The sequence below is a fragment of the Tubulanus polymorphus genome, chromosome 1, assembly GCF_964204645.1.
Source record: "Tubulanus polymorphus chromosome 1, tnTubPoly1.2, whole genome shotgun sequence".
Taxonomy (NCBI): Eukaryota; Metazoa; Nemertea; class Palaeonemertea; order Tubulaniformes; family Tubulanidae; genus Tubulanus; species Tubulanus polymorphus.
The window spans coordinates 16,670,317-16,692,050 of NC_134025.1; the positions used below are offsets into that span (position 1 = coordinate 16,670,317).

The 21,734-nt window shown below is 42.6% G+C and overlaps 3 protein-coding genes and 1 long non-coding RNA gene across 4 annotated transcripts; 2 read left to right on the forward strand and 2 right to left on the reverse strand.

Annotated features, from left to right (window-relative positions):
• Nucleotides 1-3,002: 3,002 nt before the first annotated feature.
• Nucleotides 3,003-4,180, reverse strand: LOC141915095 (uncharacterized). Its single transcript, XR_012620909.1, has 3 exons — nucleotides 3,935-4,180; nucleotides 3,543-3,643; nucleotides 3,003-3,391 (listed from the first exon to the last, which is right to left on the reverse strand). It is a non-coding gene; the product is annotated as an uncharacterized LOC141915095 (long non-coding RNA).
• A 3,326-nt stretch (nucleotides 4,181-7,506) lies between these two features.
• On the forward strand, nucleotides 7,507-9,763 carry LOC141905827 (uncharacterized). Its single transcript, XM_074794913.1, has 3 exons — nucleotides 7,507-7,756; nucleotides 7,986-8,223; nucleotides 9,454-9,763. The coding sequence occupies exons 1-3, from the start codon at nucleotides 7,507-7,509 to the stop codon at nucleotides 9,761-9,763; spliced, it is 798 nt and encodes a 265-aa protein (XP_074651014.1).
• Nucleotides 9,764-10,034: 271 nt separating this feature from the next.
• LOC141905905 (bifunctional 3'-5' exonuclease/ATP-dependent helicase WRN-like) lies at nucleotides 10,035-12,078 on the reverse strand. The gene is made up of 3 exons (XM_074795036.1): nucleotides 11,397-12,078; nucleotides 11,210-11,288; nucleotides 10,035-10,991 (listed from the first exon to the last, which is right to left on the reverse strand). The coding sequence occupies exons 1-3, from the start codon at nucleotides 11,648-11,650 to the stop codon at nucleotides 10,353-10,355; spliced, it is 972 nt and encodes a 323-aa protein (XP_074651137.1). The 5' UTR covers nucleotides 11,651-12,078; the 3' UTR covers nucleotides 10,035-10,352.
• An 819-nt stretch (nucleotides 12,079-12,897) lies between these two features.
• LOC141905982 (bcl-2-related protein A1-like) lies at nucleotides 12,898-13,266 on the forward strand. The gene has a single exon (XM_074795154.1). The coding sequence runs from the start codon at nucleotides 12,898-12,900 to the stop codon at nucleotides 13,264-13,266; it is 369 nt and encodes a 122-aa protein (XP_074651255.1).
• The last annotated feature ends 8,468 nt before the right edge of the window (nucleotides 13,267-21,734 follow it).

A 21,734-nucleotide genomic window follows, 5' to 3' on the forward strand; every position in this document is an offset into this window, starting at 1 on the left:
GATTGCCTCGAATCCCTCTTTGACGGCTTCCTTGCTCTTCTTTTTCAACGGCTGCGCGTAGGCCTTTCGAGTGAATACGTCAACGCAAAGTAGAATCCACTTGTATCCCTTGTTTCGACGACCGTAGTTCGACAGATCCAGTAGGTCCGCGAACCAAAGGCAGTTTTCGCAGTTGGCTACGATATGTCCTTGAATTTGTCTGCGCGTCTTTTTATGTAGCTGATAAGTCTTCTTCGCCGATACGAACTTGTCAACTTCTGCGAAGGTAACACCGGGATCACGCTTTTTCATAATTCTGTACAGTTTCAGGGCCGACGGGTAGCCGTGTTTCGTCCAAACCTCTTCCATCTTTCCCTATACCTACTTCTTGAGAAAATGCACACCAGACGCTACGATTACTGCTGTACCTAACGCGAACGCTAGTTTGTCCTTTTGTCTGACCGTAAGAGGAGTGTTGGGAGGGTGGGAGGGCCTAGGTGGGGGAGGGGCCTCGCGTACCGCTGTTTGCATATCGCAAACCACTTTGCTCTTTTCCGTGGTAACTATTTTTGGCGGTGGCCGTGCCTCATTGACGTCATTGATTCCGAACTTCATTTTGTCGGTAGCCACTCTAATGTTGTTATTGTAGCGTACTAAGCTTCCCATTTTCAGCACCATGTCACTCGGCATCAGGTAGAGGTTTGGTCCGACAGCGAAATCGAGTTTACTGTGCGTCTGACTGATAGCGTTTTGATAGTGCCGAATGGAATCTACCAAAGTCTGAGAGCCTTCGCCGTGTACGGCGTCCTCCATCCTCGCTTGCCAGGGGTCCGGTATCACTCCCGAACTCGCTTCCACCAGCCCCCTGGCCTCACGAAGCGTGATTTCATTACTGGCGCTGCTGCGCATGACGTCATTATAACAAAGATGGCGGCGCCCACGAATGTCGAGCTGTGCTTCATTTGCGACGCTATTTGCCCACCGGGTAAAAGATTTTTGATTCTTCACAGTTCGTATGATAACTTGAGACCCATTTATAATGACATTAAGCAGGAATGTGTAGCTTTGAGTGGAGTAATTCATAATGAAAGTGGCGAAATTCAAAATCGTGATGAAGTTTTCAAAAAAAAAAGAAAAACTCTGGCTCAGATTAGGGGGAGTCCCATCATCAACAACAATGTCAATGGCAACAACAACACCAGCTTTGAGTTCAACAACGAGTGGAGTAAAAAGAGAGCACAGGGGTTCCCCTGCATCTGATATTGATATACCATCGAACAAAAGACTTGCGCTTGGAAAAACACCACCTCAGACACGGTGTCGGAGGAAGCTAATTGTATCACCGTCTCCGGTAAGTTAAGGCATATTATGATCTTATACAAAAAAAATTAAATTTTATTCAGTGAATAATCTGATAACAATGTAAATGATTGAGGCTGAACCGTATAGGCCTATAGAATTACAACACATGTGTTAAAAAGATTGAATATATACAAATAAGAGACCTGTAAAACAAGTACAATGCTAACAAAATAACGAATGAAATTATAGTAGAATGTAGAACAAATTATGGTCATTGACACTGCATCTTGTTTAGATTACATTTTACTTTGTTTAATGTTTACTCATCTTACTAATATGCCTCTCGATGTTATGACTAGGCTTTAGCTACCAATAATTCACACAACCTTGTTATAATTTTCAGTCTAAGAAGTTGTTGATCCAGAAGAAAAAATCCAGCCCCGGTCAAAGAAAGTCAACTGTTCCATATGTTAAGGTAGGCCTATCATTGAAAGACAAATTTTTCTTAGTTTATTACCGATACTGAAATTGAGATTTAAAAAAGTTTCACTCTCGATGAAAATGCGTGTTTTGTTTCAATGCAGCCTTTTAAGAAGTCATTAGCTTATATATATTGTATATTTCCAGATCATTGTGAATTTCCCTTCACAAGTTAAATCGAAAATTGTGACAGACAAGTGCTTCCAAAAGATCCTGAAACTGATGGTGTTTTCCAAACCCCGGCATTCCATAGCGAAGGCGTTAGTTGAATCAAGACTTAAAGATTCGGTTCCTGAACTTCGCTGAAAAAGCTGAAACACTGAAAAGCTGAAACGCTGAAATAAAAACGCTGAAATTTCAGGGAATTTCCGAAAAACGCCGAAATTTCAGGGAATTCCCGAAAAACGCTGAAATCGTGCTAGGTACCGACAATACACGTTTTGAAATGTTTTCCGGGCCGGTGTCCGCTGACGAGTCCTGAACCGTGTTTTATGCTCTACCTTCGGTTACAGAGACATGCCCGAAGGTCGTCGTCATGATCGACTTGATCGATTGCGGATTGCGTGGATTGTTAGATGTGTTTTTTGCCATAGTTTTATGTGCATATACCGGTACGATCTAACAATGAAGTTATCACTTCATTTGAATAAATTCTTAATCACAGTAATATTAATTCACAATATTTTTTCTTATGTTTGGTGATTTCTTGCAACTTATCATTGCCAAGTCTCATACAAGTAGTAGCTGAATGAAAGTACAGTTGAAAGTACAGTTGGGTTATCAGGCTGAACCTGATAACCCAAATTAAGTGCTAGCATGGAACTAATGATTATTTTGATTCTATTTTCGGTGTCATTGAAATTCGTTAATAAAGGTTCAACCGTCATAGTATACTGTACTTAGCATTGCTACAATTGGGTGCCATATTTCTACAATTTCTACAAGGAGGAAGGAATCTTTAAGTGTCTTTGTTCCCGGGTAGGGTACGGGGTAAAACCTGGTTTACTTTCTCTTTCGACTTGCCGGAGACTACTATCTGCAATGTATTGCATGCTTTGATGTGTCTGGCCTATAGGAGTCGAACGATATTTTTTTCCCATACACAGGCATGGCTTTAGTGTAGATGAAGGCTAGGCACTGCACATTGTGGATTGACTGGAACTCTTAACTCACAAAATTAAACGAGTCAACAAGAAAGATCCAATAATTGGACATTTGTCTAACTATATTATTTAACAGCTTGAAATAATACATAACACATTCTGCAAGAGTATACAAAGGAAATCAGTTCTTACATTATATCAGAATCAATAGTTCGCTTAACTAGAATTCTGGTTCCATTGCTTCATATTCTAATGAAATCCACTAGTATACCTTAGAATATCGCTTAGCTTAAGACTAAAAATTTGGTACCAGGAAACAGGGAAGAAAAGTGGGTGTACTGTACATCCGCAATTGACTTATTTCTCTCTGGTTGAATCAAGTTATAATTGAAATAGCATTCGAATAGCCATTTTATTTTTAAAAATTGTGTCATTCAGCTATCCTGCTGCAAATTTCGCAGTTGAAGTTTACTGGTGCCATCTGATTTCTCAGTATCTCAAAAAATTTGCACATTCTAAGCCTGAATCTAAAAATAGAAAAAGGTGCATTTTAGTCGGATATAAAAGAATAGTGGCTAATACACCCTGGACTATATAGCCTATGGGGTGGGCCTAGTTTGAAAGCACTGAGGTCCGAGAGAACAGCACTTAGTAAATAAATACTGAAATTAAACTTACAAAACACCCAGTACTTGAGATGATGTACTTGACAAGAAGTGTCACCAGCTAAGCAAATCAACTTTGTCTATGACTCCTCCTTTTATAGATTCAGTAGTAGTCTAAAAATAAGAATCTGTACATTTTTCTAACAGTTGGTATGTCATTTCTTCAAAAAAACTAATTATTATCACGCCACAGCAAATAAATTATTCACAGTTGTTGAATGGTTAGCCCGATTTAGATTAATTGGTTGACGCTAATCAGTATGACCCATACGTAGGGGCCTACTGCATGCCATTGGCGTCAATCCATTCCATTCCATTCCACAGTGAATTAAAAAGAAATTTAGTTAGATCCCTTTTGTCCAAAAGCTGCATCATTTATATAACTAGCTGTCAAATTTAATTTACCTCCTTCAGAGAATACCATAGTGACATAGTCCGTCGCCCATCAACGTGTTGACAAAAGAAAAGTTGCTCCATGTTTTATACATGAACGTTCAAATAAGATATTTTGCGTCTTGCAGGGAATATTGAGCATAGTGTTTAAGTTGGCTTGCACGGATTGTGAATGGGTTTTCCTCATTATGCTGCCTGTATGCATTAAAAATCCGGATTTCAAGCGAATTAATTTGTCCAACAAGTGGCCCTCTAAAAGTATACTCCACACATACTGTCCATGCGTGTCTCTGTAACCGAAGGTAGAGACTAAAACACGGTTCAGGACTCGGCAGCGGACACCGGCCCGGAAAATATTTCAAAACGTGTATTGTTGGTACCTAGCACGATTTCAGCGTTTTTCGGGAATTCCCTGAAATTTCGGCGTTTTTCGGAAATTCCCTGAAATTTCAGCGTTTTTATTTCAGCGTTTCAGTGATTCAGCTTTTTCAGCGAAGTTCAGGAACCGTTAAAGATTCCATCACTGAGGTGTTCATACAAATGTTGAATAAGGAGATTAAGGAACTTACACGAGATGGCGCTTATTCCCGAAAAACATCAGCCAAAGATATTATAGACTTCAACATCCAACTACTTGTTGATGAATGGCAAGCCAAGTCACCCATGTTTCATAAGATCATGATGTCCATCATGCCACCAAAGAAGGCCCAGATACCTGTGATAGCAATGTGTGGTAGTATCATGCTATTCAACAGGAACAACCAGGCTAGCAGATTGCAACACATATTGGCATTACTTCTTGATAAAGCTGCTTAAGATGAGGTTAGTTTTCAGCTTACAGATTTTCAGCAGTGCATGAATATACAAAAAAAGTGATTATGACATTTTAAGCCTTTTTGATTGTACACTAACTTTAATGATGACCGAATTCATGTACATTTTATATTTGGATTAGAGTATGATGGTAAAGGTAACTTTCACAAGAATGAAATGTTTTTATGTCAATCTTGAAATTGTTATATGATGTATTATGATGGCTTTATTCTTTTCAGATATTCCATTTCCTGAACAAACTCGGTATTACTACTTCTTCAAAATCCATATATAGGATGAAGCACAAGTTAACTCAGCAGCACGATCATAAAAAGAAGGAATTCACAGGGTATGGTGAAGAGGTAAAAAAGGAACGCTCAGTTGAATATTATGATTCTAAAGTAAAGAATATTGGACCTACATCTCTAGTAATTGACCACCCTGTTGATAGTACATGTACGCTTACACTTTGTAATACACATCCTACTGTGGGTGAGGTAGAAGTCAGAGAAACTGAAAGTGTTGACAGAGCTGTATCTTCAGTAATTGATCGTATAGTTGATAGCACACCTATACCCTGTAATACGCCACCCTCTACATATCCCACTTTGGCTGGGGAAGAAACCGAAAGTGTTGTATCTGCCGTAATGGATCGTGTAGTTGATAGTACATGTGATCATATACTTCATAATACATGTAATACGCCCTCTAAATATCTTACGGTTGCTGAGCCGGAAACCACCTCAAACCGTCCTTCTTGTCCACCTTTTGAAATCTATGGTGATAATCTAGATCTAACTATTTCACCCTCGTACATGATGAAGAATGCGCAAAGGAAAAGCATACACTGGTTTTTGCTGCTTGCTGCTAAGAAGCGTGTACTTGGTATTGGTCTTGATGAAACAAAACCTAAGAGGGATATATCAACAGTGCCTGTGATTGAATTTCTTCCTAATAAACAGGAACTTACTTCGATTGAAAGACATTTTTCGATCCACATAGCCCGTGTCATGATCAAGAACCTGGGATTCTTAAAACAGTATCAGGAACTTCAATCAGAGTTAGAAATAAAGCATCCCTACATAAATGAGATGGATAAAAAAAGTGAAATTCTCATCACTGATTTGCTTGAGGAGAATGAAAATGAAACTGCCGGCATTATTAGGATACTCGAGTATGTTCAAGGGAACTTTGTGCCTCGTACAGACTCTAATCCTCCGAAGCTCCTGGGGAAGCTCGTCTTGGGAGGTGATGTGTGAACGAATGAGCGTGCTTACACAGCCCAGTTGGCTATGCTGAATGGTGAAACGGATGCACAGCGGCTTGGGGGCATCATACACAGACCGGAAGGCTTGCATCGGATCATGAACCTCACCCTGGTGACATTTTACATATCGTTCTATGTTCGGATAGATTAGCGTTGATCTTTTTCATAGAAGTAATTATTTTCATCCTAAAAAACCTGATATGAACATGTACTAACAACATCTTACCAATCAATTAGTAATTTTTAGTTTCATCAGGGGAATTGGGAGTACCTCTTCCTCTGCAATGCCTGCAGCCAGATGAAAACCTAATTACCCACTTTCTTGCATAAATGAAGAATGAGAACCTGGCTTTTGGCATAGTTTGTTGTAACTTACACTCCATATTATCTTTGCTGCTTATGCGGTTGAAACAGCTAAATGATCTGATGAGGTTAATATAGTAGAACTCACACAATTCAGACTTTTCATTAAGGATTTTCACTTAATTTGCTTAATTCAATTAAAACCATGTCAACTATTATTCATAATTCGGATTTTATTTGGAAATTCGAAGAAATCTGGCCAGTCCCTAGTCGTCTGAATTAAGTGGGTTCCACTGTAATTTCCTGACATCAATTATCACCATACTAGCAAAGTACCCGTCCTGCCGGACGGGTAGAATAGAATAAATCACTAAGGTGCGGATAAAAATAATATAACATTTATTTATCGATATGAAATCTACACTATAAGTCAGGCATTAGAAACAAATATCAAAGAATAGAAAAATTATTAAAATATTTCGCTGTAAACTATGTTTTTGGTTTGTTTTTGAGGGGTGAGTACTGTAACACGATCACGGGTACCTACTCTGGAAAGGGAAACATAGAGCATGCCATGTGTGAATGGTGAATTCCAGTCCAATGTATCTGAGTCTCTGTAGAAAACCGAGCAACAGCTGATGCTCACATCGCAGTAATCTCTACTATTAGATTCCCCGCGAGGTCACCCGCGGCCGCTAGACTGATGCACCCATAGTATAGCTATATCCTTATTGAAACTAAGTTCCACTATAGTATATTAATGACATGCGTAACTGTGATAAGAATCATTGATATATAATATATTAATTTTTCTTTCAGCTTATTTACCAACTGTTCTACAAGATGGAGAGTGCTGCTGTAAGGGGTTCCATGTACCAACTGAGGAATGTTATAAATCGTAGAGATGTCACTGGACCTAAAAAGATCACAGACTCGTTTAGGTTAGTAGAGGTAGTGTCACCCTGATATAAGTCACCCAATATCTACAATTTCATATTGAAATGTTTGTAATATTTCATATCTCTTACTACATGAAATACTTAATAATAATCAAAATCCTGCCAATACAACCAGCCAGTACAGTAGCTAATTTTGTTCCAGTCATACCCATAATGCTTTCTCTACTGATGCCTGTACAAGTGTCATGTTTATTATGAAAGGATTATAAATTTCTACTTTCAGGGCCCATTATACATTTTTGATGGATGTTCTAGATGCTTACATATTGGCAGCATGTGTACAGCATTTCGATTTGAAAGATTCTGACCTCGATGCTGAACCTAGAAGGAATGCGCCACTAACCGAATCATTCATTACAACAGATTGGATTCTCCATCAGAGTAGAGAAATTCTACAACATTTTGGTAAAGGACAATCATTGTGTCAGGCATCGGAGATTCTCAAAACCACAGACGAAGAATTACTGCTCGCAGAATTCAAAGAGAGGACTGGTAAGTAAGAATCTCTATTGATTAATTCCTATCTATATCATACGAATCGCAATATACCATTACTGTAAACTACTTGTATTGTTATCAATCTAAAACACTTTTGATCTTGGCAAAGATAACTTAAATCATACATTGAGCTATTGTTGCAGACTAATCTCGAAAATCTGTAAGTTGAAAGGCTTTTAGATTTTGAATGCGCTGATATTCACTCATACTTCTATCCTTTCAGGATATGTTTGTCTCTGTGGAAGGAAATATAAACTGACTAGTAACCTCAGGAAACATCTGACAGAAATACATGATTGGGTATTTGAGCAGGAACAGATTAAGACAGAGGACACTTGGCCAGCGGTGGCTGCTGCATTTATGCAGTGTGGACTCTTGCTTCGGGACACCTATGATGCATATCGTCATGAAGATGGAGATCGTGCATTCTTGAATGCTAAGGTCGAGATGTTGTTAGGCTTGCAAGTGATACACCGGTCACAATCCTCTCTTTAATCGTTATCTATTAAAATACTTGAGTAAGGCCCTGGCGAGAGAACGTGTCCGTGCACAAATCCGAATGAATAAACTGAAATACCGGATGATAATATTGAAGATAATATATTTTATTTACCTTGAACCTGAGAATGATTTTCCTAATCCCTATTATATGAATCCCTATCGTTCCGAAGCTTCTCCTGTCCTGCTGTTGACACTCGTCTTACTAAGGTACAGATTCTCCCGATTGACTGCTCTCTCAAGATGCGGGTCCCTTTTATAGAAAGAATCGGCATTCTTAAAATACCGACTCTCCCACTCGACTTTTGGCAAGGAGCAGCAACCTTACTGTCATGACTGTTTTGGTCATATAGAATTTGGCCTTAATGATTCGCTGATCTAAAATTATTTTCAAAACTGATTTGCTAAACTAACTTTTTCCTTCCAACCCTCCTGTCATGACGCGTTGTGATTTACTCACTCCTTGCTAGTCGTTGTTGAGAGAGCAGCTATTGTCTGTGAATTACCAACGAGCGCATACAGACAACAGAAACTTCAGACAGCTAGTTTTAACATTTAACACAAATTAATTTTTCTAAAACATTAGCGGTTATTAACAATTTGTTCTTAAACAACATCTAGATTACTCAAATTAAATATCTTTTCAAAACTTTGTTTTCTTTTCTAATTACAGTACAAATTCATTGTTTCTTTTTTAATTATTATAATTAACTACGATTTGGAATACATTGTGATTGATTATCAATTCTTAAATTATTTGAAATACTTATACTAATTATTTTATCTACAATTTAACTAATTCTATTTTAATACAGGATAAGCAAAACAACCACATCTTCCTAAACTTCCGGTTTTTCCTTTTACGGAAAGTAGCCGGGAATATCATCAAGTATCAGCGTGATCCCTTCACGAGCCTCATTATAAATACACTCCATTGTTCCGACCCAACCAAATATGGTTCCAACTATTTAAAAGTTTTATATAAAGATTTTCTGAATGTTTGCCAGATCTCACAGCAGAAGAACCGAGAAAGAATTGTTGTTTATAGACTGATTTATGGTTTGCGTTGGTAGATGAAAGCATCAAACAAGAACTTTCGTAATTCTTACTACTAGTACGTTCTTGTCAGACGGCTTTAACGTAACCCCCACGCATACGGAAACAACATTAAGAACATTTCTAACATTTTTCAGTTACTACGAAAATCTAGCTGTGGATCACAAGTCTTGTGATATCTTAAATGAACTCTATAAAAACATGTTCGATCAAACAGGAGCTTGGGCTAGTGGTCAGAACCGCCCAACGGTTGATAAGGCTGTTGACATCAAATTGATGATGAAGGAGATCGTTCAGGCAGATGTGTTTAATTTCCGTTCCGAGCGAAAGGTGACAGGGTTTGAACAATTCAAACATCCTATTGACAGGATAAACCCATCAACTCTTAAGACATGGTTCTGTTCTAAAAAGATAAGAGCAAAAAATGAAATGATTGACGTTGCATAATGTAGAGGCTTTTTTCTGTATTTCTTTAAAACAAATCAAAGCTACAAAATTATAAAATGCGATAGTGAACTAATTATATATCAATTATAACCATAGTTAAAAGGACTTGAATTTGCTAGTTCTGTGAGGAAATACTTCAGTTGAGGATATGTTTCCAACAGCATCCATTCCATTGTTGTTGGTTCTTGTGAATAAGTAAATAATCATAAGATGATGGAGAAAAGAATTTGGCTTGTGTTAGGGGTACATGAATTTCTAAAACTCATCTCTGCTCAAGTTTCAAGAAAACCTTCACTCATAGATAGGCCCCCTGTGTCATCTACCCCTAACATTAATCGGAGATTCTACCATATCCAGAAAGGAAACAATGAAACCTACATGTGAACACCGAAAACTCTATCAATACAGTCCATACAAAAATCAGCATGTTCCTCACTCCAAACTTCACATAAATCAATGATATTATCTCTATCTGTAATGTATTGAATGTTTTTTATTATACTATTAATTGATTGGTCAGTGAAATTTGCTACATGTACCGGTATCAAACTATCCATATCAGAACTTCGATATGACCTTAATAGAGTTTTTAGTCTTTGATCTCGTAATTATTGGGCTCTCTCACAATTATGAAGTTTTCAGTGGCATTCACTACAGTTGATGGATGAGGATCGCCATCAACTGAGGAACAGTTATCACAACATTCATCACTATTAACTTGTTGTTTCTGATCAGAATAGTATTTCAACATAATATCTCTCCGACACTGATCAGAACATAGATAACTGCGAATTTCTAAATCCTTAACACTTGACATCTGTTGTCCATGATAAATAACTAAATGTTCAGAAATAGAACCATCTCGCCCAGCTCTACCCATCTGCTGAACTAAAGTATCCATGTCACGAGCTGGGCCAAAATTGATCACTCTGTTGACGCATTTAAAGTTTATGCCCATCCCTGCGGCCGATGTACCGATTAATATTTTAATGTTTCCATCAATCTTTGACATATCTTGACGGATATATTCCTTCACGCTATCTGGTGTTTTACTATGATACAACGAAAACTGATTAATATCGATCTCAGTCTTAAAAGTTGCATGTAACTCTGCTGTCTCCTTGATTGTAGTACAGAATATCAATGTTCTACTGAACTCGGCTGGATTTGCAGTGAGCTCATTGATAAGCCAACGAAACATGGAAGCTTTCGACAATTTACCTGATTTCTGAAAGTAATGAAAAATATGTGACTCATTTGAAACAAAATCATTTCAATTGGGACATTATAGTAGGATATATGTACACACATAGGTCTAAATATGCAATGCATCTCATAGAATACAGTGCTCCATGAAAATATGTTCTCAAAAATTTTCAGTTGATTAAATATCTCCAGTACCAATTTTGAATTTTTTTTAGTTGACCAGTACATGGAATGGAATACAGTAGGGCACAGCGACCTTATCTCACCGACTCGACCATACCATTCTCTGAATACTTTTTCACCGTTTTCGCTGTCTCCCCTGAAAAATTTAAATTTCAAAAGAAAATACCCATTAAAAAGTAGCCCTAATTATAACAATAATGTATCATTATTGTTGATGTAATAAGAAGTATCGAAATGAGCCTACCAATCTTGTACGACGTGGGCCTCGTCAACTGCTATGACAACAAGATTTTCTTGTAAAATATCCGACATTAACATATTTCTGTATTTGTCCACACCAAGGATCTGTTCTGGAGAAGCAAACACATACATATACCACCCGGTTATGATATCATTTTCTTCTGATGAGTCCTTCCCAATATATGTGGCACTAAATCCAAGTCTCTTCAAATATTCGCATTGTTCCTGCATAATGGCTAACAGCGGAGTTATTATCATCACTATAGCGCTTTCCACCGATTCCGAAACATGTGGTGTGGCTTGATAGATCAACGACTTCCCGCCTCCTGTTCTAGTACTAACAAAAACATCCTTCTTATCAAAATAAAGGGCATGTATGGCTTTTTTTGAAGGTCCGTCAATTTTTCGATGTTAAAACGCCGTAGAATATTCTGGTAGATGTCCATTTCAATGATTTTGAAGATTGATTAGTAAAAAGATTCGGAGATTCCCCCAAATTATGCGAAAATACTTCCTTGTTCGCTAAAACGTTCGCTGATTGGTCCATTTAACGGGAATTCCAACAGAAGCCTAATGTCGTTTGTTACAAGCGCTGTGATTGGTACGACCTGATTCTGGTCGGCTAGTAACGACTCTAACGACTCGTGAGGTCAAGGGGTTCGGGGAACAGCTTTAGCGTAGTGGGTTCGAATCCCTTGACGGGTGAAGATGGGCGTCCTCGAATAGGGCCAAGAATTGTGTCTGAGCGTCAAACGCGGTACTGGTGTCACCGACGATGACGTTTCGAGTTTGTGCTTGGGCTCCTAGGATGCAGTAAACGTACACCCGAATGGAGTCGTTCAGGCGTTCCACCCCGGTTTTGGTCAGACCGTGACCTTCGGGTGCCACGAAGTTAACCCACCCTTTTTCGTTCAGGTACTGTTTCGTGTACAGCGTGCCCAGATCGCCTGCTTCTCCGATCCAATACCTAAAGTCAGTGTTTTGGGGGACATTGAATTCGCCGCAGATACGTTCAAACGCTAGTTCGTTCACGGGATTATCGAGCATGTTAAAAACCGTTGTTGGCTGGTACGGGACATTTCATCTCCGATAGGATCTTCCTCGTTTGAAAATAAACGTGAAATCGGAACAAACTGGTTACCAACGGAGAGGAGTTGTTCATGTGGTTCTTCCAGGAGACCCCGCAACCGCTTGTGGCGCACTAAATGGCAAAGTTGAGTTGGTTCTGCCAGAACTTCATGTTTGACGTGCGCCTCCAAACTCGAAACTCGCCGAGATTGTAAAAGCGGATCGGGTAAATCCTGAATATGTCCGGTACAGTTGTCTGAAAGTGATCGTCAACCCTACTCGACAATTGTATCCTCAACGACGTCAAAGCTTTGTGAATGTCACCTCTGTAGTCGAGCTTGTCTTTGAATGGTACCACCGGTACGGAGTAACGCGACGATGGATCGTACACAAATTCTGGTGGAAACATTTCCTGCGGTATATATAGTAGAGACAAAATGCATCCTGTGAGTTACTTGAGAGTATGGTATGCTACCGGGCAGCCTATTCAAGACAACGATCTCAGCAGAAAACTGAAAGGGAATGTGGTCGCAGGCATTGAACGATACAGTTTGCAGTGCATGGCTCTGTCCGTCTTCGCCTGGGAGGAAATAAATCGGGAAGCGATTTGGAAGGAGATGTTCACCGACAACCGCGTAAACTGGGGTCGAATAGTCACGTTAATCGCATTCGCTAGCTATCTGGCTAAGCATTTCTTCCGAGTCACCGATTACGTCGAAGAGATCGCGTTTAGAACGAGGGAGTTCTTTAACGACAATCTCGCATACTGGGTTATCGAGCAAGGTAGCTGGTCAGAATTACCATGAGACGGAAAAGCGAGTTTTTTCTGGCTTACAGTATAGCTACTATATCTGCATACGGTAAACACTTGAACTCTTCGAGACAAATTCGAACACCGCTAGGTGTCAAGGCGGATCGAGACCACGAGGTTATTACCCACAACCCTTCGTCCGTGTCACCGGGGGAAACCCTTTACGTAAGGATACCAAAACTGCAGGTGAACACGCTGCTGGTACCCGGAAGCTTGAAACTCACGTTCGACCTCAGCAAAGAGGGTCCGGCTAATAACTTCTTCGTGAACAACATTTCGAGGAACCTTATGGCCAGAATCGTTGACAAACTGGGTGGTGAAATCTTATCGGATTTGAACTACAGCTTCGTCTTCCGGACCTACAAAGATCTGTGGCTTACGGAGAAAAGGCGAAGTAACATGATTCTGGAAGGAATCGGCAACGAGAACTTGAGGAAACTCAGATCGGATGCAGAAAGCGCCTTGAAAACCAACACCAAGGAAACGATGATCAAGTCGGTGTTTAAGAACAGGTACGCCATACCCATCGATTTCGAACTGTACACGGACCACGGTCCTTTCTATCCGTTCGCAATCAACGAGGACTGTGTTAGGGAGATCACTTTCAACGAAATCAAGTTCACTGTAAACGGGAGTGCGGAGGCATGGGGATACTCCGTGAAAAATATAGCCCTCGAATACGACACCGTGCATTCGGCGGAGCTCGCCAGACAGATCGAAGCCGACCTGTCCGCCGGGGTAAGCTTCTTGTACGACTACGTCACGTTCTTCAGGAGTCAATCCACGGGAACCTCGACAATTCTGAACGTAAACGTTAACGTTAACAACGGGCAGTACGATTCCGAAGCCACCTCGTTTCAGAACCCAAACATCAAGAACGTCGATGTCACGATCGAAGGAATATCTCACAAAGTGTACAAGCAAGGACTGAAACCTTACCAACAATGGGAAGAGTGCAGAAGATTTCTGATGCCAGAATCGGCCAAAGAAACCGACGAGTCGCACATAGACGAGTTCTCGTTCTTCGTCGACGACAAATACGCATTGTGGATCGATCTCAGAAGCACAGACGACAACTCGCTTCACGGATCTGGTCTAAGGTTGGTCAACACAAAGGACGGCGTTCAGTTAGCCATCACCCGTACCAGCACAACGGAGTACACGATGTTCATTTACGTCGTAGCCGACACCCAAGTAAACATCCAGAACAATCAATTAAAGGCGATTCTGTTCTAATGTATAGCGGAGATGGATAGGCTTTGGTTACAGCCCCCGTTCAACATGATTGTGTCGGGGCAAACGAACTGCGGAAAAACGCACTACGTCCTCGACCTCCTACAATCTGTCTATCGCGGCAAATTCCACAATATAGTGATTTTCTGCCCGACTTTCCTCGAGAACACCACCTACGATAGATCGTTTGTGATGAAGGACCCCAATATCTTCGTCATGAACCCGGATTCGGTGTTAAACGACCTAGACGGTTTGCTTTCCACGTGCACCAAAGTATACGGCGATCCTCATTGTCAAACTCTGTTTCTTATAGACGACTGCGCCAACTTGAGGGATACTAAAACCAAGTCGTCCGAATTGACGAAACTCGCGTTCTCGGGCCGTCATCTGAATATCTCAGTGTGGGTGCTCACTCAAAAATAGAACGCCGTTGTGAAATTCCGAGAAAACCTGAGAATGTTAGTCCTGTACCACCAAAAAGACGAGGATGGTTTAAAGGATGCTCTGCTTGAAAACAACATCGTCCCGAAAACCAAAAGGGAACGTGTGATCGCAGATCTCTCTGCTAGGAATCGGGCCCGTCTCGTCATGCGTCTCGAGTATCCATTCGCCTACGGGGTATTCTAAATTTTGGACGACTAACATATAGCGAACATGGACGAAGTCTACGACGAATTACTGAGTGACATTGGGTTGGATGTAGAATCACCCGAAGACGACGAGTCGGAAGGGCGCAGGCAGCTACTTGTCGGGCTTTCTCAGAGCGGGTTGCTCGCAAAAATAGAGTACGAAAACCGTTACTCCGCCGCGGTTTCCGACAGTCTGATCAACAGCATGCTGTACGGTTATTCCTCTGCAAGTGGTTCAGACCTAACGTAAACGCAGAACAGCTAAACAAGGAGTTGACTGAAAACTTTGTTATCACCGCCGAGACGAAAAACCAGCTCGGCCATCTGGGTAGGATTCTGAAGACTCCCATACTCGCAATCGCGAACGTGGCGGTAATCACCGGGAAGAATATGGCAGATTCTGAGGAAAGTGACTTGTCCACTTGTCCGCAAGTAACTAGTCCACTTGCCGATAAGTAACTTGTCCACTTTCCCGCAAGTCGTATTTTCCTCTCTTGCATATAGGGATGAAACTTGAACAAGTGGAACAAGTGACGACTAACCCGCATAAACAAAAGTCCCCTGGTCGAGTCGCATGGGGCAAAAAGCTTGCCGAAATTAGTAGGCAGCAGCGAGCCTCGAAGAAAACGGCTGCCCCGATTGTCGGTTCCGACAACGAAAACAGAGCCCAGTCAAAACACCTGCAAGTGTGGATCGCGATAGGCGGGTTGTTAGTGGGCCTCGGAGCTCTATACTAGCAGAGAATGGCACTAAACCAAACCCAGAAACCCGAAGAAAGCACGGAACCAACACCCGAACCTTTGAATTGTCGCCTTGTGGAGATGACCTAAATTTTCTGGTGATAGATATTGCACGATGGCAACGAATCCAGACTATGGAACAATCGCAAACCTGGATGACATGGAGCGGGCCCTGATGCGCCTGCAACTACGAAAACAAGACGACACCTGGTTCTTTCAGACGGAACTGAACGGTGATCCAGTTCGGGTGAAACTTACCGGTAGGAGCGGTCAAGTACTCGCCCATAGTACCATCTCGAAAGCGCAAAGGGGGCTCTGAGTTTTTCCATGCTCTGGGCCCTGACAGACCGGTGAGAATGGAACGAGACCCGTTGGAACCATCTATCGTGGATAGGTGGATAACGAGTTGAGTTTGCAGCAGGAAATAGAGGACATCGTCAATGACGACAGGGCTCCGCTGAGACCAGAAGACAGACGTGAACTCCGTGGGGTAGCTACTACTTTGGTTTCTACGTCCAGCAAAATTAAGTCAGCAGCTGTAAACGTGGAATGGGCCCAACGAGAACTTGAAAAGGCTCAGAAAGAGCGCGATGACGCGGTGTCCGAACAAGACATCCGATACTGGGACGACGAAGTAGAAAGGTTCGAAGCTCAGGAAGCAATATACAGGCGGACCTACGAGGCTCTACGGCAAGGGGAGACTTCTCAGATCGAGACGTTGAAGAGGCTTCTGAAGAACGAAGATAATCGGCCCCTCGGCGTAAAGATCCGGGAGTTGTTCAAACAGGAAGGGATTACGTTGGTGAGCGTTGTCATGGCCGTCGTTATGACTATCACGAGCATCGGGCTCGCAATCGCGAACGGGCTCAAAAGCGTAGTAACACCCAGTCCGCCGGTTGGACCGGGAAAAGAACCCAAGTCCAGGATTCAAGAAGCTCTGAAACAGTTCGCGGCGTTTCTTATATATCTCGCAGGGAAAGGAGCTGCCGCGTTGCCGGGAATGATCGGAACGGTGGTTAGCTTCCTGTTGAGGAAAGCCGGAGAAGTCGTCGGATTCGTAGCCGAGCACTTGGTGTTGTTGTTTATCGCTGCAGTCGGTCTGTCTTTCCAAGTCCTGAGCAGGAAATTTTCGCGTTAGATATAGGAAGGATGTTAGTCATCCACTGTTACGGTAAGGATCCGACCGTGCGTCTAAAAACGCATCTCGACACGGCTGGCTTCAAAACTGTGGCCTTAAGACGTGCTGTCATTCCTCTGGCTTACTTCAACGTTTCCGACAAACTGAACAACCACAGGTTTCGCTACATGACCGGAGAAAGGGTGGACGAGCACCAACAAAAAGTGTTCAACTTGATTATCAGGAATGGACTTAACACGGTTGAGAGTTTGAAAGACGAAATTCAGCGAGTCATAACCCGAAACGGTCACAAACCGGGCTTCATTAACATAGCCTACGTGGAGGCGAGGGGGCGCATCGAACTCAACGTCAAAAAACCGTACCGAGTGCTCTTCAGCGGCTCCAACACCGATCTGTTGGGAGTCCCGGAAGGATATTACCCAAACGTCGAAGGTAAAGAGGTTAGCGTAAGGGGTACGAAAGAATGTAGGTTTACCAGGCATACGGAATACCGCGTAACGTGCAATCTCGTTGACGAATCGAGAAACTTCCTAAACGGGGTGCCCTCGGACCTGATCGCCATTTTACATCCGAAAGCAGGTCAATACGGCGACTCATTCGAGTACGTTTACGGGTACCGATACCAATTAAGGAAGGCGGCTTCGCCGACGTAGTGGTCAAGGTTTTCAATCAGGACATGGATGAGATTCGATTCCAAGAACCGCTCCAAATTTTGCTCGCATTAGAATAGAGATGAACTTGTACAGGGGATAAGGGAAAACGCAGTCAACCACAAAACCTGTGATAACCGTTTGGGCCGAGGAAAAAGGACCCCTCGGTGAGGGCTCTTACGAGTTCTCGTACGGTGATGGGTCGCGATCCCAGTACGCGGGCTACACGATGATGTGTCCGGGGAGAGTGCTAAAAATGGGCCTCTCCGGTGTTGACTTGACAACTAATACCACAGTAGTGTTGACCGTCAACAGGGTGGAAAAAGGAGAAATCACGAAAGAGGCTCGGCTTTTACAAGGCCCGATCAAACCCCAAGGTAAAGGAGTCTTCCAAGCCGCGGTCAAAACGTTCTCTCCACCAGTCGAATTGGCCGAGGGCGACGTCATCAATTTCAAGTCGTCGAGATCGCCCGCTACTCGAGCAATAGCTACGATAGCTTCACTCCTCATCGAGCTCGACATTTTCCCGCATAGTATATAGCATGGATAGCGACACTAAACTTTACCCAATGGTTCTAACTGAGCCTAGTGCTCCAACCGAAGATGCGTCGAACTTCCGACTGCAAAGATATGCGAAGTCCAGAAAATTTTAGAGGCCGAGGGACAATCCCGCGCTGCGCTCTACAAGAAGTATAAAAGGGCGGTAAACACCATAGATGGATTTGACGCGGCTTTCTTGACGGCTAGCATAGCAGTCGCGGCTACGGGCGCCGCTGGCGTGCTTACAAACATAATCACGATCCCCGTTGCGACCGTCCTAGGCGTCTTAGGCGTGTCTGGGAAGATAGTCGGTCGGAAGCTTCTGATCAAGGCTAAAAAGCACGACGAAATTCGAGTGTTAGCCTCTTCCAAACTAAGCACCGTGTCAGATCTTGTATCGAGGGCAATAAGTGATGGAGTTGTTTCGGATGACGAGTTCAAGCTGATTCTAGCCGAACAGAGGAACTATCAGACTTTGAAGCAGGATATCAAGTCACAGGCTCGTAAAAAACACGGGTCGATCACGATCGACGAGGCTACAAAAAACGACCTCATCAGGCAGGGCAGGGAGCAGGCCAGGGCTTCCATCATCAAAAAGCTGGATGGAGGTTAACGTTAGAGTTTAACAGAGACACGTCACCCCCGGATTACTACTCCCGATTTAGCTAGTTGGTTCGCCATCTCATTCCCGTGTACCCCCTGGTGACCCCTGACGTATTTGAAAGATACGGAGACTCGGTTATTCAGACCATCCAGTTGTGTCCAGAGATCGCGGTTTTTGACGTTTTTCCAGCACCTGGCTTTCCACGTCTTGATCCAATCAGTGATACCGTTTATAACGTATTTCGAATCGGTGAAAATTTTCAAGGAGTTAATACCAAGCTGGATGGCCTGATTGAGAGCCACGACGACCGCGGTTAATTCACCTGTGTTGTTGGTAGGTGGATAGACGACGCCACAGGTGTTTAAGGGACTGCACCGTTTCTCAGGCACGAGCCGTCTGTATACACTTCGGGTATATGCTCCGGATAGATGTCGAATACGTCGAACGCCTTAGAGCTACAGGGGAATTTTTCTGGGTCGGGGGTGGCGTGCGCGAATATTCCTAAGTAGTGGCCTTTTATGAACGCCTTCGAGTTTTTATGGTCGAGGGATTCGAAAGCGAGAACGAGATAATGGCTGTTTTCGAATTTCGAGATGGCCACTTCAACGATTTTTTCGTCGGGAGAAGTGATAAGGAAGTAGACCTTCAATGCATGAAGCCAGTGGTATACGGTGGACGGTACTTGAAAAGTGAGCAATCGACGGTGACCCCATTTATGTAGCGTGTTTACAAAGACACTGTCGATTAACTGCAAGCAATTATCAGACAGGTCGTTGATCATGAGGTCATGGTAATCAGCTCTCAGCATATAGTCTATAGCGATATGAACCTTTGTCCCGCTTTGTATATCGGCGTTATCTATGTTTGCGAGTCGTTGCCTGAATTTTGTGAGGAGAATTTCACCCACCCCTTCCTGTCCATTGGGACTGAAAATTCGTTCGATTGAACCGAATGCATATTTAAGGTAAAATAAAGTCACAGATGAGTCATTTTCAGTTTTTTCGGCTTCGATGATTTTAGTCTCTAATAATTCAGAATGTTCCAGTGTCCCGTGAAAACCCGACACGAATCCTTTTTGTACGGCAGTGTCGATGAATCCGTTCCTAATGACGTGGCGTTCTATGCGTTTCGCCATTATCCGATGAAGGAGCCTCGAGATCACGCTTGTAACCGCAATCGGACGATAGTTAGCAGGATCCCGGCGGTCCCCTTTCTTGAATAGAAGCGTCACAATACTGGTGCACCACGCCGAGATTTTCGAAGGTGGCCTTCCCGTATCTAGTATGTCGTTGTAAAATCGCGCGAGTCGATGGGTGTGCTGACGGATATGTCCGTATTTGATCCTGTCTAGACCTTGAGCGGACTTTGGGTTGCTGCTCTTCAAGGCTTTTTCGATTTCAGCTGCGGTTATCGGTGACATATCGAACGGGAACACAACGTTCTGCTTACTAGAATACAGGTCCGTGAAGTATTCCTTCACCCGTCGTTTAGTCGGAAATGCATCCTCCTGCGTTTGATTGCTCGGGGTAATAATCTGCTTGGCTGTTGTAAAGAACCGATTTGCCTTGTTGAGTTTGCTGATTTTTCTCACTAGGCCGAAGAATTCTTTCGAGCCGGCTTCATTCTTGAACAGCGTCTTCCGTAATTCACATTTCCGTTGTTTCAGGGTTTTCGGCAACCCGGCTTTTATGTCACTCACCAGGTTTTGATAGATCAGATCTGTGTCCATTTCTGACCACGCAGAATCTATATCCACCTTGGTGAGTGAACCAGGACTTTCACGAGACGCGCTTCACCTGGTGTGTTGGCCGGGCCTGGCCATGTCCAAGGGACATGGCTCTGGTTGCCTGCCGATGTCTCGGTTGTTTGCCGGCTTCTGCGTCAGCATAGAACTTTCTAGGCTATTTTGCAATCAGTGTCAAATCAGGTCGCAGCGCACCGCTAATAGCGTCAGCTTAGAGGTGAATTCCAGGTCAGAGCGTTTCACATACTTGTATATACTGTAAATATCTATGTAAATAATACTTTGTTGTAGGTGCATTATAGCGGTTGGTTTATAGGGGCCGGAGGGGGTTTGCCGGCGTGTTTTCCATGGTTCACAGGGGTTGTCTTCTTAGGGTATTTAGGTGGAGAAAAAGCTTTGAGGGGGTACACGGTATACCGGGGTAAGGATGGGCTGCGCCAGAACCGCGGTCCACAGGGGTTGTTTTCTTAGGGTATTTAGGTGGAGAAAAAGCTTTGAGAGGGTACACGGTATACCGGGGTAAGGATGGGCTGCGCCAGAACCGCGGTCCACAGGGGTTGTTTTCTTAGGGTATTTAGGTGGAGAAAAAGCTTTGAGAGGGTACACGGTATACCGGGGTAAGGATGGGCTGCGCCAGAACCGCGTTCCACAGGGGTTGTCTTCTTAGGGTATTTAGGTGGAGATAAAGCTTTGAGAGGGTACACGGTATACCGGGGTAAGGATAGGCTGCGCAAGAACCGCGGTCCACAGGGGTTGTCTTCTTAGGGTATTTAGGTGGAGATAAAGCTTTGAGAGGGTACACGGTATACCGGGGTAAGGATAGGCTGCGCCAGAACCGGGGTCGGGCTGCGCCAGAACCGCTATTTTGTATACTACTGAATTAGTAAATAATTCTGAAAGATTAAGACATTTACAATCAAGTCCTAGACATTTAGGAAATTTAGAAGATTTGAAGATTATTTAGCTGCAGTTAAATTAAAAAGAACGTCAATGACATTTAATAAACCTATATTCATTGGTTCAACTGTTTTAGAAATATCAAAATTATTAATGTATGATTTTTATTATAATGTTTTACAACCACTTTTTGGGGAAAAAAAATAGAAATCTTATATTTTGATTCTGTAACAGCTGACACCCCAATATTATTAAAATGTAATGATAAAATATTGATAAGAAGAATTT